Genomic DNA, 19,671 nt, shown 5'->3' with positions numbered 1-19,671 from the left:
GCTTGTCAAATCACCAACTGATTCTCTGTCAAAAAAGGATATGTCCTACATCAAAACAGATTCATGTTGAATAAGAATAAAGACTAAGCAATTCATGTTCACCTGTAGATTCTTAACAAATAGCATCTTGTAGTTGCAAATTTATAATTGAAGCACAAACCTGGACAATAACAACTGAGTACATGGTTTCCCTGAGGCGCTTAACCTGCAATGATCAATTGGCAGCAGATGGTGTACGATTTTGATTTAGGCACAAATGCTTCAACCCTTATGACCAAAAGACGATTACACAGACTACTTATATATCTAACAATCCTATTTTGAAGGAACTTATAGACTCGGTGAATGACTAACCAATAAAATGTTGGCAATACCAAAACAACCACTTCGCAGGCCATTGAGATTTACACACACACACACACACAAAACACAGTTAAAGGCATGTAGGAAAGCTGGGTCTGCATTATGATATGTTCAAGAAATAACTCATAATATTACTGTTTAGGGTAATTCTCCTTATGTGATGTTCTAGTTATATTTATTTTATTGCTGATTTGTTTTGCAGATGAATAATGACCGGGAACAAGAAGAAGATATTGTTGGAAGTGCACAAGTATCTAGTTCAAGTTCAAGAAAAGAGCAAAAGAGAAAATCTCGTTGTTGGCTATCCTTCACAAGATTAGATGTGGGTGTGGATGGAGAACAACGTGCAGTGTGTAATAAGTGTGGAGTCAACTATAAGTGTGATCCTCTTACGGGGACTACTAGTATGTTACGTCATCATGACATTTGTTACACTTCAGTTCTTTCTTGGTGGAGGATGGAGCAATTTCGGTATCCCATACTTTCCCGCTTAGCTAGTGGTGTGCTCACGATTCCTGTGTCTACTGCTTCATCTGAATCTGCATTTAGTATTGCCGGTAGAGTACTTGATCAATATCGTAGCTCATTATTGCCTGAAACCGTCCAAGCCTTGCTATGTACTAGAGATTGGTTGTTTAGTAAGAAATGTAAATTCTCTATCACTTTCTAGCCTGTCTTAATTTATGTGTAAATACTAATTTATATTAATTAATTTTTTCTTTCTTTTCTTATATTTATTTTAGATGAAGACCAAGTTGATGCAGATGAAGTGATGAACTCACTTAAAATGTGTTGGACTTAACAATGGACCGACAAAGCCAAACCAGTTGAAGATCTTTGCATTTTTAATTAAATTTAACAAATTCTTATTGTTGTTGTAAAAAATAAGACCAAAGAATATGAGTTTTTTTTTAGAAAGCAAATAATAATGGAGTTTAAGGTACTTGTTTAAAAAAGAAAACCTAAATGAGAAAAGAACAAATTTACAGAATTGAAAAAAAAAATAGAGAAATTATAATAAAACAATATTGTAAAAAAAGACCTTAACGGGCTTAACGGGTTCCAACGGGTAACCCGCAAACCCAACGGGTTAAGCCTATTATAACCCGCTAAGCTTAACGGGTTGTAACGGGTTAAACCCGTTAGGCCCGCGAACCCGGAATAACCCGCCCAGAACCCGACAAACTCGCCCTAATGCCAGGTCTAACCGGCCGGCCCCAGATTATTAACCATGCATATGCCACCATCACTACTTGGCATGCCAACCTAGCTACAAGCCAGTACGGTTGTGGCCACTATTGCAGCCTCTGCGGGGTAACAACAGTGCATCTCCTAGCACCATCCACCATCCACCACGCACTGCCACTGCAGCCTCACCCTACCCAGCAAACCGGGTGGCTTAATCAAATGCACCACCAATATTGACTTCAAGCCGAACTAATGGATCATTACTTCTAAAGTTTTTACAACAAGTGATTTTTTCCAATAGGTCTAAGATACCTTACTCATTAATTTATCAGCAAACTATCCTCGCGATTTGAATCACCCCGCAACAAATAAGTTTTGATTTTTCTCAATGTGTCGAAGTTATCGTACTTGTTCATTTATCAGTAAACTATCATCGAGATCCCAATTATGTCACCCCGTCAAATTGGCTACGAATCAGACCAAAAATCAACCTACTTAAAGTGGTTCATTTCTTTCCAAAAAAAAAAAAAAAAGGATTGATCATTTACACATTGGAATCTTGCTGCACAAGTTAGAAACCTAAAATCAAGCTTACTTAAAAAAATATATATAAAGAAAACAAACCTATATAAACTAAAAGCTCACTCTTCTCTCTCTGTGTTCAGAAAAACCCAAAAGGCCAAAACCCAAAATGCGGCGCGCCATAGACGCCCACCTCAAGACCATGCGTCTCCTCCCTCCCCTCTCTCCCCTCTCTTCTTCTCCTTCTCTCTTCTCCGTCTGTACATTTCTAACCCTAAAGCACCCTCCCGCGGTTTCCAATTCCATCTCCAAAACCCTAATCCTCCACTCAATTCCCACTTCTCCTCACTCATCGATTCCCAGCCTCCGTAGCCGCGAATTTAGGCCGAGCAGTGTTATCGGGCCTTTTGCAATACGGTGCGTTTCGACTGCCTCCTCGCCGGAGGGCGCGTTGGAGTGGAACGAGCCGGTGCTGTGCTCGGAGGTCGGCGAAGGCACTAAAGCAAGTGTTGATAAAGATGATAAGCCCAATATTCCAGTCCGAGCTTACTTCATCTCCACTAGGTTTGTGCCTTCTGGGTTTCTCAAAGTTTGTAGCTTTTTGGGTTTTTGTATTTGGAAACTGAAAATGTCGTCAGTTCTAGGAGTTGGGTGGTTAAGTTTGATTGGTTGAGAGTGTTTTAGTGTGTGTTTGTTGAAATGCAGTGTGGATTTGAGAAGCTTGGTGGAGCAGAACAGGGTGAACTTCATCCCACCGACGTCGAGAATGACCAATTATGTTGTGTTTAGATTCGGGGAGCTTGTCAAGACTGACAGTGTAAGTTTTTGCCGTCGTTTTGGTTCTGTTTAAGTGTAGTCATTTTTCAATGTGTGCTTTTTTTGCTTGACTGTTGACACAGATGTTAATTGTAGAAAAAAATGGTATAACAGGGTCACTGATTCGTTGAAGGAGTTTGCGCATGATGAAATTTTGAGATGTGTACTATGCATACAATTGGAGTGTAGTATTAATCTAAGAGAAACTGAGAGAGGTTGTTAGTTGCAGCTAAGTTTGCTCGTGGACATTGTTTGCATATATTTTGGGTTTTCTTACAGGCAATAAGATGTTGGTTTGTTTATCCTTTTGATGCTTGTTGTGGGTTTGAGTGGTTGCCTGCATGTTTGTTAATACTAGCTGTACTTGTATCCTGTTTTTAATTCTCTTCTAAATAAAAAAGTCGTAACTTTTCGAAAAATATGTGGCTTCCGATATTAGGTTGTTCTTCTTACTTCTTAGCTCTGATTTATACTTCACTTCTTAAAGAACCACTTTAGCTCATATGTAATCCTTTGATAACTTATTAGTTCATAAGACAAGTATAATGTGCTCTAGTAATCTCTCTAAGATGCACAATGACTGCTCTACTAGCTTGAAACTAAATAATAATTAATCTGTTATCATAGCCATTGGAAGGAACCTAAATTAGCTCTGGAAGATACCTGCCAAGACTACATTAATTAAGCAATGAAGGTGTACGTCAAAACCTTCGTTGATGGAAAGGTAGATTTAAATTCTTTTGTCTTAGAAAGAAAGAAAATGGAATACTTGGATTCATCTCGTACCTTAGTTAAAATGATTACTTCTGAAGTGTCTTTTATCTACTTTCTTTCTTACGCTGAACTGTATTTTCTGTATGCTCGTAAATAATAAGCTGAATGCATTCTTTATTTCAGGCTTTTGGTCCTAGTTTAAGTGGGAGTGACTGTTGCTACATGGTAGTTTTTCAATATGGATCCATTATATTGTTTAATGTCCCTGAACCTGAGATTGATGGGTACTTGAAAATTGTGGAGAAACATGCATCTGGATTGCTACATGAGATGAAAAAGGATGGTGAGGTTCTTTTCCTCAATGTTTTCTATTATATTCCTGATTCGTTATAAGCTGAGTAATCTCTTCTTTCTGTTAAGAATTTTAAAGATTTATTTTAGACATCTGAACTTCAGAGTATGAGGTGAGGGAGAAGCCGGATTTAGACACATGGATGGAAGGCGGATTGGATTACATAATGTTGCAGCACTTGAACACTGATGGAATTCGTACCATTGGTAGTGTTCTAGGTCAAAGTATTGCTCTGGATTACTATGTCCGCCAGGTATTTTCGTATAAGCTTGTGAGATTTAACTTTGTGTAAACATTTTTTTGATCATTCAGGCTCAGAAGTATACTCTGTTCTTTTAGGTTGATGGAATGGTTGCAGAGTTTACTGACATTAATCGTGAAATGGAAAGTACTGGAAAATTTAAGATGAAGAGGAAGAAACTATTTCAGCTAGTGGGGAAAGCAAATTCTAATCTTGCTGATGTGATTCTTAAGCTTGGACTATTTGAGAGGTAATAATTTTAACTTATGGTATGCAGTTCGACAAAAACGGGATTTTCTTATCTAAAGTTGTGGTTCAGACAGTGCAGGCATGAACCAAATTCTGTGACATGCAACACTTAGCTTTATTAGAACTTCTTAGCTACATTTACATCGAGATTCAGTTTTCGGGTATCAAACACTGATATATCTCATCAAAAGATAAAACTTATCTAAGCAGGATAATTTGGCTTGGTGTATGTTTGATCTTACTCATGAATAAATTGACTAATTACCAGATCAGACATTGCCTGGAAGGATGCCAAATATGCTCAGATATGGGAATACCTTAGAGATGAATTTGAATTAACTCAGAGATTTGCAAGTCTTGATTTCAAGTTGAAGTTTGTGGAGGTACTAGAAATTGTTTGCTCAATACTTGTTATTAAAATCTAAAATCCTGGTTTTCAATTGAAAAGGATGTTGTGGTGACATTGTGTTCATTCCTTTGCAGCACAATATTCGCTTTCTTCAGGAAATTCTTCAAAACAGGAAATCAGATTTTTTGGAGTGGCTCATCATTGCACTAATAGGTGCTGAAATTATGCTATCTCTTTATGACATTCTTCACCGATCAGCACTTGCCTCACTTTAGCACTAACGTTGTGTGAGTGATGCATGATGTCAATTAGTCAAACATGTCCTTGTTATATTGTCCTAGTCTCTGTATATCTTAATGCATACCTCAATTTTGCTGCGGTCTAGATTTGATTTTACCAGTTCAAATGTGTAAATTTGAGTTGGTCTTATGATTAAGATGATCGCTGATCCTTATGATAGCATTATACTCGTGTCAATATGTAATTATTTTCCTCTTAATGTTTTACATAGCACTAGGCCACCTTCAGTTGCTTAGTTCTCTCCGTTATTGCTGTTCCTTGTCAGTCTCTTTCTTCCTCTTCGATATATGTCACAAAGAGTTCGTGTGACGGTTGCCTCCCTTTCCAGTACTTTAATTATGAAGGGTTTCAGCTCTTAACCTTATCAATGACGAGAATTCTGGATTCAAGAACTCTGCGGCTCTGCGGTACAAGGTGAATGTGCTTGGTCCAAGAACACTGATGTTTCATTTCATCATCCTGCGTGGAACACTGTTTAGGGGCTTCAGATACAAGAGCCCTAGTCAGGTGCTCCCTTTGGTTTTGTGCGACTTTTTAACGAGAATCTGGAGTATACGGTAGCTGTGACCAAAACTATATGACCAATAACAGCAAATAGCAACACGAGTGGAGTTGGAATTTGGAGGTGACAAACTGAGGTGCTTTATTTTCCTTTCCACTCTACTTTGATTCCTTTCTATAATATTCCAGTCATATCTTACATCTACAACTGCGTACTCCATCGTTACTCTCTCTCTGCCTCTGATTCACATTTGCCTCATAGCCAAAAATAATAACTAAGGCAAATTAATTATTAATGAACCAACGTTCATAGCTAGACTGATGCATGTGTGACGAAATATGCTGCTAACTGTTATTAGTTAAATATGCATGTATCCTATGCTCCATCAAATAGAGTTATGTATTAGTTGACAGGTTTTGCATGTAATATATTTGGCTTGAAATATTTTTGGCTTAAAATATTTATTTAATATGAAAATTTCAAATTAAGATCATTAACATTGTTTTGCATGTAATATATTTTTCTTGAAATATTTCTAGCTTAAAATATTATATATTATGAAATTTACTAAAAAAATTACTTGACATTTTTTAGAAGTAATAAATTTGGCTCGAATAATTTAAACAGTATTTTCTATATTATGAAATTTACTAAAACAAAAGAACATGAAATTTTTTGCATGTAATTTATTTGGCTCAAATAATTTTTGGCTTAATCTATATTATATAATATGAAATTTACTACAAAAATTACTTGAATTTTTATGCATGTAATATACTTCGCTTGAAATATTTTTGGCCAATATTTAATTTATCATGAAATTTTTACAAAACATTATTGACATTCTTTTGCATGTAATATATTTGGCTTGAAATATTCGATATATTATGAAATTTAATTGATAACTTGACATTTTTTTGCATCTAATATATATATATATATACAATGTTCTAAATATCCCGATATAACCTCGATATATCCCCGATATTAAGAAAACAATACGATAAGTTGCTTATCAGTTTATTATATCGGTCACCCGAAAAATCAAGTCAAATTGCGAGTTTGACCCGATATATCGGTTTTTTTTTAATTTTTTTTAGAACCACGTCGTTTAAAAAAATAGTTTAAAGAAAATGAAAATTTCGTCGATAGCATTAGATGAAGAAAAAATTTATGATGAATAATCACCTCTATTTTTATTAATTAATATTATTTATGTATTTTAATTGTCAAAACAATTAAATATTTTTTATGAAGTGTATTTAGTACATTTATTTTCTATATTTTAATTTCTCAATTTATTTTGGTATATTTTGATGTATATGTTTATAAATATATTAAATTTAATTAAAAATAAGTAAAAACTATAAATATGATATAATCCAATATATCTCGATATATCCCCGTTATATCCTTATTTTATAAAACTGATGCCGATAACTGTTGTTTAGACCATTATATATATATATATTGATCAAAAATGGAATTGCATCTAATATATTTGACTTGACATAACTCTAGCTTAAATTATTTTATATATTATGAAATTTACTAAAAGAATTACTTGACATTTTTTTGCATGTAATATTTTTTGGCTTGAAATATTTTTGGCTTAAAATATTTTATTTATAATGATGTTTTCTAAAAAAATTACTTGACTTTTTTTGCATGTAATATATGGCTTAAAATATTTTTGGTGTAAAAAAAAATATATATATTTATTTAATCTTTTTTTTTTAAATTACTTGACTTTTTGACTTTTTGTTATTTTTTCATCGTGATATATTTGGCTTAAAATATTTTTTTTGGCTTTATGGTTGACCAATTCTTTCAAGCAAACGTCCTTCAACAGTGCCGAGACGCCTTGCGTGATTCCGGTACGGTTATCATGGAAGAACTTGAGGGAGACACCACTTTTGCTACTAGGAGAATAGGAATATCAATCAGTATTGATGTCGAGATTAGGGCGATGAAACTCATCGCTCTGAATGCAGTTCGAGGCCAAAACAGACTCTTCAGCCATGGCATTGACTCCATTGAGAAGTGTGTTTGGTAGAGTCATAAGAGTCTTGTACACCAAGTTAAACTCCTGTCCATTGTGCTCCAGCCACATCCACAGCGCCATGACTTGGGCCAACTCGGCGAGGTCACGGCCGAGGCTGAATAGCAATCGGGTGAAGAGCTTGCGGTCGATGGAGTGAAAGTGAAACAAGTTAAACTCTTCTCTTGAGACGGGGACATTATCAGCAGGTACGAGAAGAATGCCATTGTCGAAAGATCTGATTTTGTGAATATGAGTTTTCTGGGTTAAGAGGAGTTTGGACGTTTTATAGAGACCAAGGAGTGCCATTGGTGGCCTTTGGATGTGACTGTTGGGACTGTAGTGGTGCTTATGGAGAGTTGCCACTGTTGAAGATAGAAATGGAAAAGGTGTGAGGATTTTGCAAACACAACGGTTGCTCCCATCCATTTTCGCGGACTTCTCAATCTGGTATTTGCTTATTTGTTAAAATTATTAACGACGAGTCGATATATACCCTCTCGCTCAAGTAAACGTTCCAGATCAATACCACTGCTGGACAAAATGGTCGATTATATATATACTCTCATCATCTTCTTCAGCAAATGCCTCCTTTCGCTTCTTTGAATATATACTAATGATAGGATTCTCAAACGCATATATACTAATGACTAAAACTAATTTTAGGGTTCACTGCAAGCCAGTGGTTAATTTAATGGCTGCATATATAGACTGAACTCAACCTTGCTTATCTCTTTTTCTCCTTTACTTTGTGACAAAAGCTACGTATGGTTCTTGATTTGGTTGCTTAAATGAACCATTAACTTAAGATGATTTTTTCAACTGATCATACACTAATTCGAGTTAAAATTTCCTCGCACATAACCACATGAGGTGTCAGCGCTCGTAAGTAAACAAGTATATGTGAAAGAAACTAATAAGTAGACCTCTGGCACTAAAAATAATAATTAGTACATGAGATGCAACATTAATTCATAACAACCATAGATCAAACCTCTAATTCTATTCAAGGCAATAGTTTTCTGATGAATGATATGATAATTTTATAATTCCCCCTAAATACACGAAATTATAATTTTGTTCGAGTCCAAAATGTTTTTTTAATTTGTGTGATAAAATTAAATGATTGGCTCGTCAAACTGACATTTTCATAGCTGCGGCGTCGTTTTGGTGAAAATCCCTCCAAAGCGCGCGAAATACAAACCCATTCTCCTGCCTCCATCTCTCTGCGGTCTGCACACAATTGCGCAGTCACCCACTTACTCATCTAATCTTCGCCTTCAATGGCCAACATAGTAGTCCACCTCCAATTCCTGTAATCCTTACAATCTCTACGATCAATCCACAAATCAATGCCCCAAAACACGCCCACCACCTGTTCGACGAAATGTCAACTACTCCTCTCAGGTTCTTACTCACCAATGGCGTCGTGTCCGACCCTTCCAACACTCCTCCGGTCACCACATTCCTCGAGACCCACCCAGGTACCTCTTCCAATGCTCAATCATCTTTCTGTTTCGATTTTTTTTTAATTCGAAAAATAGTTCTTGAAAAAGCATCTCCACTCCCTTATTTCGCAGGGGCTTACACGACGTCACGCACTCACAGCAACGCCTCATTGGTCTTGTTCTGGGAGAGGCACTTGAAACGGCTCGCGGAGTCTGTGAGGATCTTGTACAATGCCAATCCTCAGCTTCTTTTCGGACCCAACAAGACTGTGGTTCCATTGCCGTCTCTGGCGGTTGATTCTGTTTTGCTTCGGTCGAGGATTGGTGGTCTGGTGAATGAGTCGATGAACAAAGTGCTGCCGGTTGCTGTGGAGGGGAGGAGGGAGGAGGAGGAGCTGTCGATTACTACTTTGGTGAGTGGCAATTTGGGGGAATTGGGTGAGAGTAGGGAGTTGGAGCTTGGAAGAAATGGCGCGGCTCTTGATGTGAGCATTCACATTGGAATTTATGTGCCTCCTGTGTTTGGTGTCAGAGGAAAAGGTGCACAGTTGGCTGTGGTAGGTCGTGGGAGAGATGCTGCTGCTGCTAAGTACTCGGATTGGGTAAGGTCAGTTATCACTTACTTATAAGTCCTTACTAGTTTATGTTTCTGACACTTGGTGTTCAAGTATCTTGGGGCTGTTTTAAGTGTTGGTTTTCTTAATTTGCAGGATTAGGAAGCCTTTGGAGAGGTTCAGGCCCCCCTCAGGGACTGAGCTCTTGTTGTCCAATGATGGCAATCGGATTCTTGAAGGTACCGTGTCAAACTTCTTTGTGGTCTGCCAAAAGGTGAGAGGTTCTGGGTTTAGAAGTTTTGAGCTACATTGGGTTGGTTAACTTTGAAGGGAGCCTTCTTTGTTAGTCTTCTGTTGGTATGTAAATGACCTAGTTGTGTGTCTTGTTTACTATATATATCATCAGTTTTATAGCTGAAAATAGGATAACAATGAAGTGTTCTCTAATCAATTAATCCTATTTATACATAGATATTTGCATATCTAATGCAAAACAATGCAAGTGCTTTTTCAGGACAACAATGAATCTAAGGAGAAAACTATCCACTGTTTTGAAGTACAGACAGCTTCTATTAGTGATGGTGTCCTACCCGGAGTTATACGCCAATTAGTCATTGAGTAAGTGCCCTTCTACCGTTGGATGCTTGGTTTGATTATTTTTCTCTGTAAATGAGCTATAAAGGTAGCATGGGGTTAGCAGGTGGGTAGTAAATAGAATAAAAGTCTCTTGATGCTCCATTACATCTGTTGCCATGAGAGTTTGTTCGCTGGTATCTGATTTCAACATACAGGAGAAGTCTTATTAGTTTCTCGAACATAGTTTGTGTTCACTAGTTGAAGTGTTTCTGGAACTGGGAATGAGATTTACTTACAGTTGTGAGTGATGTTAGGTTAGCCTTATATTGTGTCCAAGATTGTGAGAAATGTTTAAAGTGGTTCTTTAGTAAATTCATTATTATATTTGTGTTCAAGTGGTCCAATTCTAAGACAAAACCGAAAATAATGTATTAGGTTCTGTTAGATAATTGTAGTTCTTGTAATTTATGCAGAGTATGCTTGAGCAAGGGAATCCCTTTTCGAGAAGTTGCACCACTGTGGTCAGAGCGTGAAATTTGGGAAGAGGCATTCATTACAAGTAAATCTAAACGTATCTTTCTTTAGTTTCATGCAGATACCTCATTAAGGCAACACGTATTATGCCTGTGAGATGAATCTGTTTTCATTGTTTCTAATGTCATTAGAAGTTCAATCTGGTTGAGCACTGATACTACTCTACATTATGAAAAGAAAAAGATAGTAAGCAATCTTAGTCGGTATGATTATAAATGCACAGTAAGCAAATTTGCTGGTTCTAGCTCAGTTGCAATTGTTTAATAATAAATGCACAAACCCTTTCAGAAATCTTCCAACTCTATTATATATTAATTTCCTGTCAATTGCTCAGCTTTAACAGTTTAGCTTAACGATGTCAGTTTTTGAAATAGAGTTGATTTTTGAAAGGGTGAATTATAAATATAGCATTTTCCAAAACTTTTGGTGATGTGGCCTCAAGTGAGGCAAGACCACCGGGTATAATTAATCACTGTATTTTAAAGTAGCAAAGTGTAATACCATTTGGTTTCACTATTATCAGTATTATGAATACCATTACACTCATTTTTGTGATAGAATCTAGGAATCTCAAATAATTTTTGTTCCATATTTTGCTACATGGCACACGCATTCTGCAAACCAGATGCTTCTTCAAAGCTTCTCCAAGCAGTTAGTTTTGACTTTCATGCAATAATGTAGTAGCTGTTATTATTTTTTATCGTATGGTCTGATACGTTTGTTGCAGGTAGCTTGAGAATTATGCAGCATGTGGAGAATGTTCGTGCTCCAAGTTCTTGGGAGTCACTGCATGGTAATTCTTGGAAAGACATATCATGGAAAGAGAAGCAGTTTGAGGTTTGTGCATCTAAAGCTCTACAATGCTACAATATTGAGCTATAATTGTATATTCTCACTAGTGCTTTGTTCTGAACTTCATCAGGAGGGTCCTGGGATGATTACTACAATAATCCAGGTAAATATTTCACAATTGAAGCACATGACCTGACCTAAGTAGAGCCACTTCTGTGTAAAGTGACCTATGCAGCAAGTCCAAGTTATAAAATGTTGCGTTACCCTGACCATAGAAACCCATATAATTGAACATTCTGGACTAGTTGAACCTTATTTAACAATTTTATCTTTCTCTTGAGGGGAGCAGAAGGAGATCATGAAAAAAGCAGTTTCAGAAGGATACTCTTTGAGTTTGTTTGGATAGGAAGTTGGAGGGATCTTCTTTCTTGCTGAGCATGTTGTGTTTCTTCACTTCCTAAAGGTCTGGGACTCGTTTCATTTGGGAATAAACTTGCCATGATCAGCATTTCAAGCAGCTGTTCGTAGTTGTGCATATCATAATGTAAACCACCTTTTAAGCACACGTGAGTTCTTAACGTTTACAATTTGGTAAAAGTTGCCGAGTTACCGGCTTATTGTTATAGAGTAATGTACAGTTAGGTGATCAAACTGAAATGTAAACCATCTGTCGATAAATTGAAAACCAAACCGTGCCGAGTTTGACACTTGCATAATCGATCGAGTTTGTATCGACTACTGAAATATTAAACTTGCATACTCGATTCAGTTGGTATTGTTTGCTTTTATAGGGGTAATTCGTTTTATACCCATTTTTTTAGACCGCCTGTTAAAATAAACTCACATTAATTTGATTCAATTTATACTAAAATATTACAAAATATGATAACTATTAATTGCCTTTCGTTTTTATCAAAGTTACATATTTCCACTATTTAATTTGATAGTCAACTATTAGAATTGAATTCTAGTTTAAACAACATAATTGTAGATTTTTTTTCGTGATTTTAGCATTTTTCTTCTACTCATCAATATTGCTAGAATTAAGGAAGCTATTTTACATATATCTATATCAAAAGGTTTATAAATTTAAATAAGAATGAATTTGAGTAAATTAAATTTTCTATCCTAAAGGTAGTTTTTGAGATTTAAAAAAAATTTTACTTCAATTCATATGAATCTTCAAAATTTTGCACTAACTATTTCTCTTTCATTCTTCAACTTAACCTAATTCAACGGTACATATATCTATTGATATCACTTATAAATTTAATTTAAATAATGATGTAAAATTTATTTTTGAGTAATTTAAGGTTTCTATCTTAAAGGTAGTTTTTGTTTTTGAAACTCATTACTTTGTAGTTGTTACCTTCAATAATTTGCACTACTATTTCTCTTTTAGAGTAATTATTATGTGTACCCGCCACATCATGTGGCACTGTCATGTGGTGTACCCAGCCAATCATATTACGTCATGATATAATTAACATGCACGTAGTAAAAATGACAAAAGTTTATTTACATATAAGAAACAATCACAATAAAAATGTATCAATAACATTAAGGGGTATATCATGTGGGATATGTGGCGGGTATATATATAAATTTATCTTCTCTTTCATTCTTCAACTAATTGTAACCTAATTCAAAGGTATTGTAGATATCAATTAAAAAGAAATCTTTATAGTAGAAGTTTTATGTTCAACCTAACTAATAGAGTTACTTTACTTACAGCCTATCTGTTAGATAAAAATATACAAAAATACCTAGAACAAAGATACTTGCAATTAAAAAAAGATAAAAGAAATCAATCTCAAAAATAACATACCTTATTAGTAGATACTAAAGAGAATGTAGACATAAGAGAAATTTTAAATACACACCATAAACCACTTAATACACACTCATACAGTCACACTTAATACACCATATATTTAAATTCTAATTGTAATATGTTTACTAAATACACCGCATAAGGTATTTAAATACCCTTGAATAAAAAAATCACAAAATACCCCATTATTTGACTATACAAGGCTATTTTTTAGTGTGTATATTAATATATATATATATATATATATATTCACATATTATAAATGTTCATGTCATTTCTTATTTGTTCTTACGAATCAATATAGATCGCAATTGTTTTTTTCAAATTCTTTAAACATGAAAATAATAAACAAAATGAAGAATATATGTATTAGAAAAACTGAAGAAGTTAAACATAATTTCTTTTTCAAGAACATAAGAAGATGAATTTTAATGAAATGAAAATCATAATTTCTTTTCATTTATTATTTTGTTTGGGACTCTAAAAATAGAAATAATCTCTTTTTTTTTCGGTAAAGCTTGAGGAATGAATTGATTACTTGAATTTCTTGCTTAATTTTCCATCAAAATATATACTAATTTAAATTTTCTTGTAAATTTTGATTATTCAATAAAATAATCTCTGTTTTTGATAATTTAATTTGTTTTTTATTTTCTTAATTATTACAAATACCTATTTTGGTCATTTAACATACATGCAAAATCTAATTTTAATTATTGAATAATAGGGGTGTATATTAAATGTTTATAGGTGTGTATTTAAACCTTCTCTAGACATAAATATACATAGGTGATAGTGTGATACACAAGTTCACAACAAACATATCGATTCAAATTTCTTCCTCCTTACATTGGTTCAAAGGAAATTAATTGTTTGTATCAACATTTGTGATATTTAGAATTTGGAAATATAAAGATTTTTTCAATGCAAATTTGACATGAATGCTTGCATAAATTAGGCCATTAATCACATATTTTCAAATTGCTATGATTATACAACCAACTCTACATGAAATGTCAAAGGGCAATTGAGGCATACATACTAACACAAAATATGCACAAAAACTCTAAAAGGAATGTTGCCTACGTGGATTGGGTATAGATTAAAAGAAAAATATGTATGGATTTATTTTCAAAACTTGTCTTGAAAATTGAGTTTTATTCTAATTTTCCTGAATAGCCATGCCAAATTAAGTAATTACCATAGTTTAGAATTCCATTAACAAGGCTTGAGATCATTTGGATGAAACCGAGTTATATTGTTAGAACTTTGAAGTAACTCTAAGAGATGTTCTGATTCAATTGCAGTAATATAACTGATGCCCAAGTTTTGTTTTCAAATCACCTTGGAGTATGATCATCTATGCTTTCCTATCATCTAAGTCTGACATGTTGCCGTTTGTCATCACAATGTCAAATTCATATTTTTATTTCCGAAAACAAGCAAGAAGCATAATTTTCCCAGATGAACCAATTGGTGCTCCCAACTTGACATAACTAAACTTTCGTTATCTTTTTTTTTTAAGTAAAGTTGAATACCATTAAAATCAACTTGCCAACATAGACTAGAGCCAAGGCTTAATACAACCAATTCATTCACTTAAAAAAAACATGCCTAATACAACAATACAACTAAACTAACATCATCTTCCAAGACTATTTTTCAACCTCCATACTTCACTTATCATAAACACATAATTGTGGCACAAACAAACATAGAGTATCTTACTAAACGATGCTACTTTAGCATGTACTAAACTTGTTTTCCCTCTAACTAAAAGAAAATAAGCTCCTTAGAGCCTAGGTCCAATTTCTCTGGGTCTCATGTTTTTCATTTTCTTCTATCTTTCTTCTATCTCCCTCAAGGTTTGAGTGCTCTTAACAGTTCAAAACTAATCAAACGTTACAAGAGCATGAAACTAGATTGTGACATTCACGATGAGGACTCGCTGCTGCCGGATGACCCTTCTCTGATACCGGTCATAGCAGCGCTAAAAGAGGAGATAGCCAAGCTTGAGGACACCATCAAACTATATACCAACCCATGGGTGGACAAATACACGAAGCTCAACCGCATTGAAGCCCAGCTTTAAGAGTCTAAGTGAAGGGTCATACACGAAAAAGTTGAGATGGAGAAGAAAAGAATTCTTGACAACATTGGAGAGTTAGAAAAAGAAAGGTTGGGGCTTCTCAATGATGCTTCATTTGTGAATGACATTCCACACCTCATCAATTAGCAGCAACAATGGAGGAGATGACACTAATAACCTGCAAGACATCCTTACTCTGTTGAGTTGCCCAGATAAAGAATTCTTATCCCAACTTGGTAGCGTTTAAATCTCTTAAATTTCAAGTTTTCAACATCTATATAAATTTATTTGTACTTTCCCTGGTGATCGGCTCCCTCCATTATGGTCTCTTAAAGGAGAATGAAAGTCCGATGCCGATGTGATAGTCTAAGAAATTCAGAGGTTGGAGGTTTATGATATCAAACTACTACTGTTCATAATGCACCTCTAAATACCAATATAAATACGGGGTAATTCATTATACATTCAAAAGTCTACAATCATATGAAATTTAACCCACCACTTTATTCCTATAAGATAGACACTTAAATAAATAAATTCTACTACATATTATATCTTTTTTGTATAATTTACACATATTGCCACCATTCAAATATAACATCAATATAATGAATGAGCTTAATTGACTTCGAGTCTTAAATACCTTAATTTTGTAAATTCTTGTCTTTAACACTAATCATTATGTTGTTTGAATTAATTTCATAATTATTGAAAAAATCATGGAATTTTTCTATAAATTTATGAAAAAGTTAGGTGAAAATGAATTAATTTTCTATAGATAAGGTAGAATCATAAATGAGATATATGAGTAACTTTTGGATGTATGTAAATGATATCAAGCCCTCAAGAAATACATGTTGTACTTGAGTTTTTGAAACTCACCTTGTATATATAGGAAATTTATTTCATGTTTCTTATCATATAGAATCCAACTTAGATTATACTTTTCATTAGGTGTCTTATATATTATACCTATGTTTTAGTTTGAGGGTCCAAGGTTACATTATTCAAGTTGGCGCTACTTAATAGCTAAATTAGAAACTATAAATAGTTATGAGTAAAAAATTCTCTCGATTATAATAATATTTCTAAAAAGAAGAAAAAAGTTAGTCAAAAGATAAGACCACAATATACCTTACATATAGATATCATTCATGTTTATAGATTGAGAGGCACCAAATGTGGGTTTAAGAATGAAAATGCAATCCAGATCGCAAAAACAAAACTCTGTCTCATTTATTCTCCTTCTCTAACATTTCTTTTTTCTTCAAAGTAGTTCTTCATCAATTAACTCGCTAAGGCACCTGAAAAAAAAACTAGCTATGCTTGTATGCTTCCATTTCTTTGAAGCAAGTAGAAAGTTCATTCTCATGATTCAAACTTTGCACTAGGGTTGTTAATCGGTCCCGGTTCTGTCAGGAACCGTTGGAACCGAACCATATAAGGATGGTTCAGTTCGGTTCTTACATAAAAATTTGAAATTATTTAATAAAACCGAACCGTTTATATACGGTTCGGTTCGGTTCCGGTTCTAGTTTGTAAAACACATAAGAACCGTTGGATTTTAAGTCATACAATTCTGATCGTTAGATTCAGTCATTTAGTTACATGTCTAGTTCTTTTGTTGAAACTCTAGTCGCAAGATGCATACTCTCACTCCCTAAGTCTCTGAGCCTCTGAGCCCTCTCTTCATTCCCAAATTCTTCGCCAAGTTTCTCAGCCCTCTGCCTCCCTCATTCCCTCCCTCTCCTCAACCTCGATCTCCCTTTCCTCTGACCGCAGCATCTACTTCCACCATCGTTGTGCCAATCCCATCGAGCACCATCGCCTCCACCTCTTAGTCTTCACCTTCAATTCTGACCACCACCGACACTGCCCAGTAAGCACTGTGGCGTCCAAAATCTTAGCCGCAGCGGCTCACATTGACAGGGTTTGTGATTTTAGGATTTTCTGCTTGTTTAGAAATAAATAATCGTTTCTATTCCTATGCCAGATTTTTGTGTGTCTTCTGATTAAAGTTTCTTGTCATAGATTTCTCGTGTTGGTGGCTTTAGCTCCAATTCTTACGTGTATAAGATCAATGGGACCATGTATGAAATCATGTAGTTACTGTATATATTTGAATTTTCATTACTGGCTTAGTATTCAATAATATTATGGGCAATGGGCACTGGCTGTTTGAGTTACTTTTCTAGGATTAGTTGATATAACATGTTGGGCGTATTTTAGATCTTCATTATAAGATACTGGCCTTTTTGAATGTACCAGGGAATAGCTAGGAAATTGGATCTAGAAGAGATATTTAGGATGAAAGAGGCATAGGTCATAGAGATGTTAACTTCTCATAGTTTTTCTTGGAAGTGATTGAAATTCAGTATGATTTGTAGTTTTAACTCATAAGTTCACTCCTATCCTTGCATCCAACACTAATCTCTCTAAGCAATTTTTGTTTATTAGACTGATATTCATGTCCCTGATGATCATTCCCTGGGATAAGTTTGGGAGTTCTAAGTATATGACTTAAGAAATCAATGTTTTGGCTTTGCTTGGGTCTGACAATGTAGCCATTTATTGTTTATTTCCAAACTCATAGCCTAAAAGTAGATTGCATAATCCCCTATGTGTGTGTGTGTGTGTCATGGCGTAAAGGGCATGAAATTTTGATCAGGAAGGTCTGGTAATGACATATATGACTTTAAGGATATATAAAGCATTGAAATTGTGTTCACACACATCATTTAACTCAAAAATTGGATCTCGTTGGATGATAATGACTGATACATCTTAAATCTAATTTGCAGATAAGAGTCCTAAGACAAGCACCGAACATTCAGGGTTGCCATAACACAGCTGTATATTGGAGGTAAGAGACTTGTGTTCTTGTTTATTGGAAAATACACATACATGCAGACTTTGAACTTGGAATAATTACATATTTTTGAATGTACTGGCCTTTTTGAATGTTAGGCGTATTTTAGATCTTCATTATAAGATACTGGCCTTTTTGAATGTACTAGGGAATAGCTAGGAAATTGGATCTAGAAGAGATATTTAGGATGAAAGAGGCATAGGTCATAGAGATGTTAACTTCTCATAGTTTTTCTTGGAAGTGATTGAAATTCAGTATGATTTGTAGTTTTAACTCATAAGTTCACTGCTATCCTTGCATCCAACACTAATCTCTCTAAGCAATTTTTGTTTATTAGACTGATATTCATGTCCCTGATGATCATTCCCTAGGATAAGTTTGGGAGTTCTAAGTATATGACTTAAGAAATCAATGTTTTGGCTTTGCTTGGGTTTGACAATGTAGCCATTTATTGTTTATTTCCAAACTCATAGCCTAAAAGTAGATTGCATAATCCCCTATGTGTGTGTGTGTGTGTCATGGCGTAAAGGGCATGAAATTCTGATCAGAAAGGTCTGGTAATGACATATATGACTTTAAGGATATATAAAGCATTGAAATTGTGTTCACACACATCATTTAACTCAAAAATTGGATCTCGTTGGATGATAATGACTGATACATCTTAAATCTAATTTGCAGATAAGAGTCCTAAGACAAGCACCGAACATTCAGGGCTGCCATAACACAGCTGTATATTGGAGGTAAGAGACGTGTGTTCTTGTTTATTGGAAAATACACATACATGCAGACTTTGAACTTGGAATAATTACATATTTTCTTTATATACCAAAAATCATTATTATGTTGTAGAATGTAGAACGTTAGTATACTGACTCAAAGTATAATGATACATACAGTTTTACCATGTTTCTGATTGAGACAATAGAGAGGTCTTGTTCAATAATATTGGAGTTATTGCACCAGCGAAATGCAAATTCCTTTGTGTTCCTACTTTTAAGTGTTTGTTGAATAATTATCCTTCTGTTGTAATGGGTGGTGTAAATTATGATCAGAAGCTGCAAATCTCATTCATATTCAGACTTACAAATTAATTATAACCATGTGCAGCTTCTTAAGAATCTGTCCTTATCAAAGTTCATGTTATCATATTATCTAAACTCCCTTGATCTGTATCTTTTGATCTTTTATCTTAATTGATTGATGGTTTCATCCTAATTTCTTATTTGTAGTCGATCTCCAAGACTGATTAGCACAGTATCAGGACTGACAACCTTATAGATTTTGCTTGTTTGGCTCTGTTAATCAACTAATTGAAGACTTTTTTTGCTCTACTTG

The 19,671-nt window shown here is 34.6% G+C and overlaps 2 protein-coding genes across 2 annotated transcripts; both read left to right on the top strand.

Annotated features, from left to right (window-relative positions):
- Positions 1–2,221: 2,221 nt before the first annotated feature.
- Positions 2,222–5,309, top strand: LOC126802794 (protein RETARDED ROOT GROWTH-LIKE). The gene is made up of 7 exons (XM_050530498.1): positions 2,222–2,637; positions 2,779–2,890; positions 3,787–3,946; positions 4,060–4,208; positions 4,295–4,446; positions 4,714–4,828; positions 4,929–5,309. Exons 1-7 carry the CDS (start codon positions 2,243–2,245, stop codon positions 5,067–5,069), a joined length of 1,224 nt encoding a protein of 407 aa, XP_050386455.1. The 5' UTR covers positions 2,222–2,242; the 3' UTR covers positions 5,070–5,309.
- A 3,509-nt stretch (positions 5,310–8,818) lies between these two features.
- On the top strand, positions 8,819–12,314 carry LOC126802589 (uncharacterized). The gene is made up of 8 exons (XM_050530233.1): positions 8,819–9,121; positions 9,218–9,692; positions 9,796–9,913; positions 10,154–10,257; positions 10,689–10,774; positions 11,477–11,586; positions 11,672–11,704; positions 11,891–12,314. Exons 1-8 carry the CDS (start codon positions 9,025–9,027, stop codon positions 11,945–11,947), a joined length of 1,080 nt encoding a protein of 359 aa, XP_050386190.1. The 5' UTR covers positions 8,819–9,024; the 3' UTR covers positions 11,948–12,314.
- The last annotated feature ends 7,357 nt before the right edge of the window (positions 12,315–19,671 follow it).

This window comes from Argentina anserina, chromosome 7 (genome assembly GCF_933775445.1).
Source record: "Argentina anserina chromosome 7, drPotAnse1.1, whole genome shotgun sequence".
Taxonomy (NCBI): Eukaryota; Viridiplantae; Streptophyta; class Magnoliopsida; order Rosales; family Rosaceae; genus Argentina; species Argentina anserina.
Note: the sequence above shows the minus strand (reverse complement) of the source record. Positions and strands in the feature narration are given on the sequence as shown.

Coding starts and splice junctions, on each gene's coding strand:
- LOC126802794 (XM_050530498.1), top strand. CDS start 2,243: ATGCGGCGCGCCATAGACGCCCACCTCAAGACCATGCGTCTCCTCCCT. Junction 2,638..2,778: donor GCTTACTTCATCTCCACTAG/GTTTGTGCCTTC, acceptor GTTGAAATGCAG/TGTGGATTTGAGAAGCTTGG. Junction 4,829..4,928: donor TCAAGTTGAAGTTTGTGGAG/GTACTAGAAATT, acceptor ATTCCTTTGCAG/CACAATATTCGCTTTCTTCA.
- LOC126802589 (XM_050530233.1), top strand. CDS start 9,025: ATGTCAACTACTCCTCTCAGGTTCTTACTCACCAATGGCGTCGTGTCC. Junction 9,122..9,217: donor ATTCCTCGAGACCCACCCAG/GTACCTCTTCCA, acceptor CTTATTTCGCAG/GGGCTTACACGACGTCACGC. Junction 9,914..10,153: donor TCTTTGTGGTCTGCCAAAAG/GTGAGAGGTTCT, acceptor GTGCTTTTTCAG/GACAACAATGAATCTAAGGA.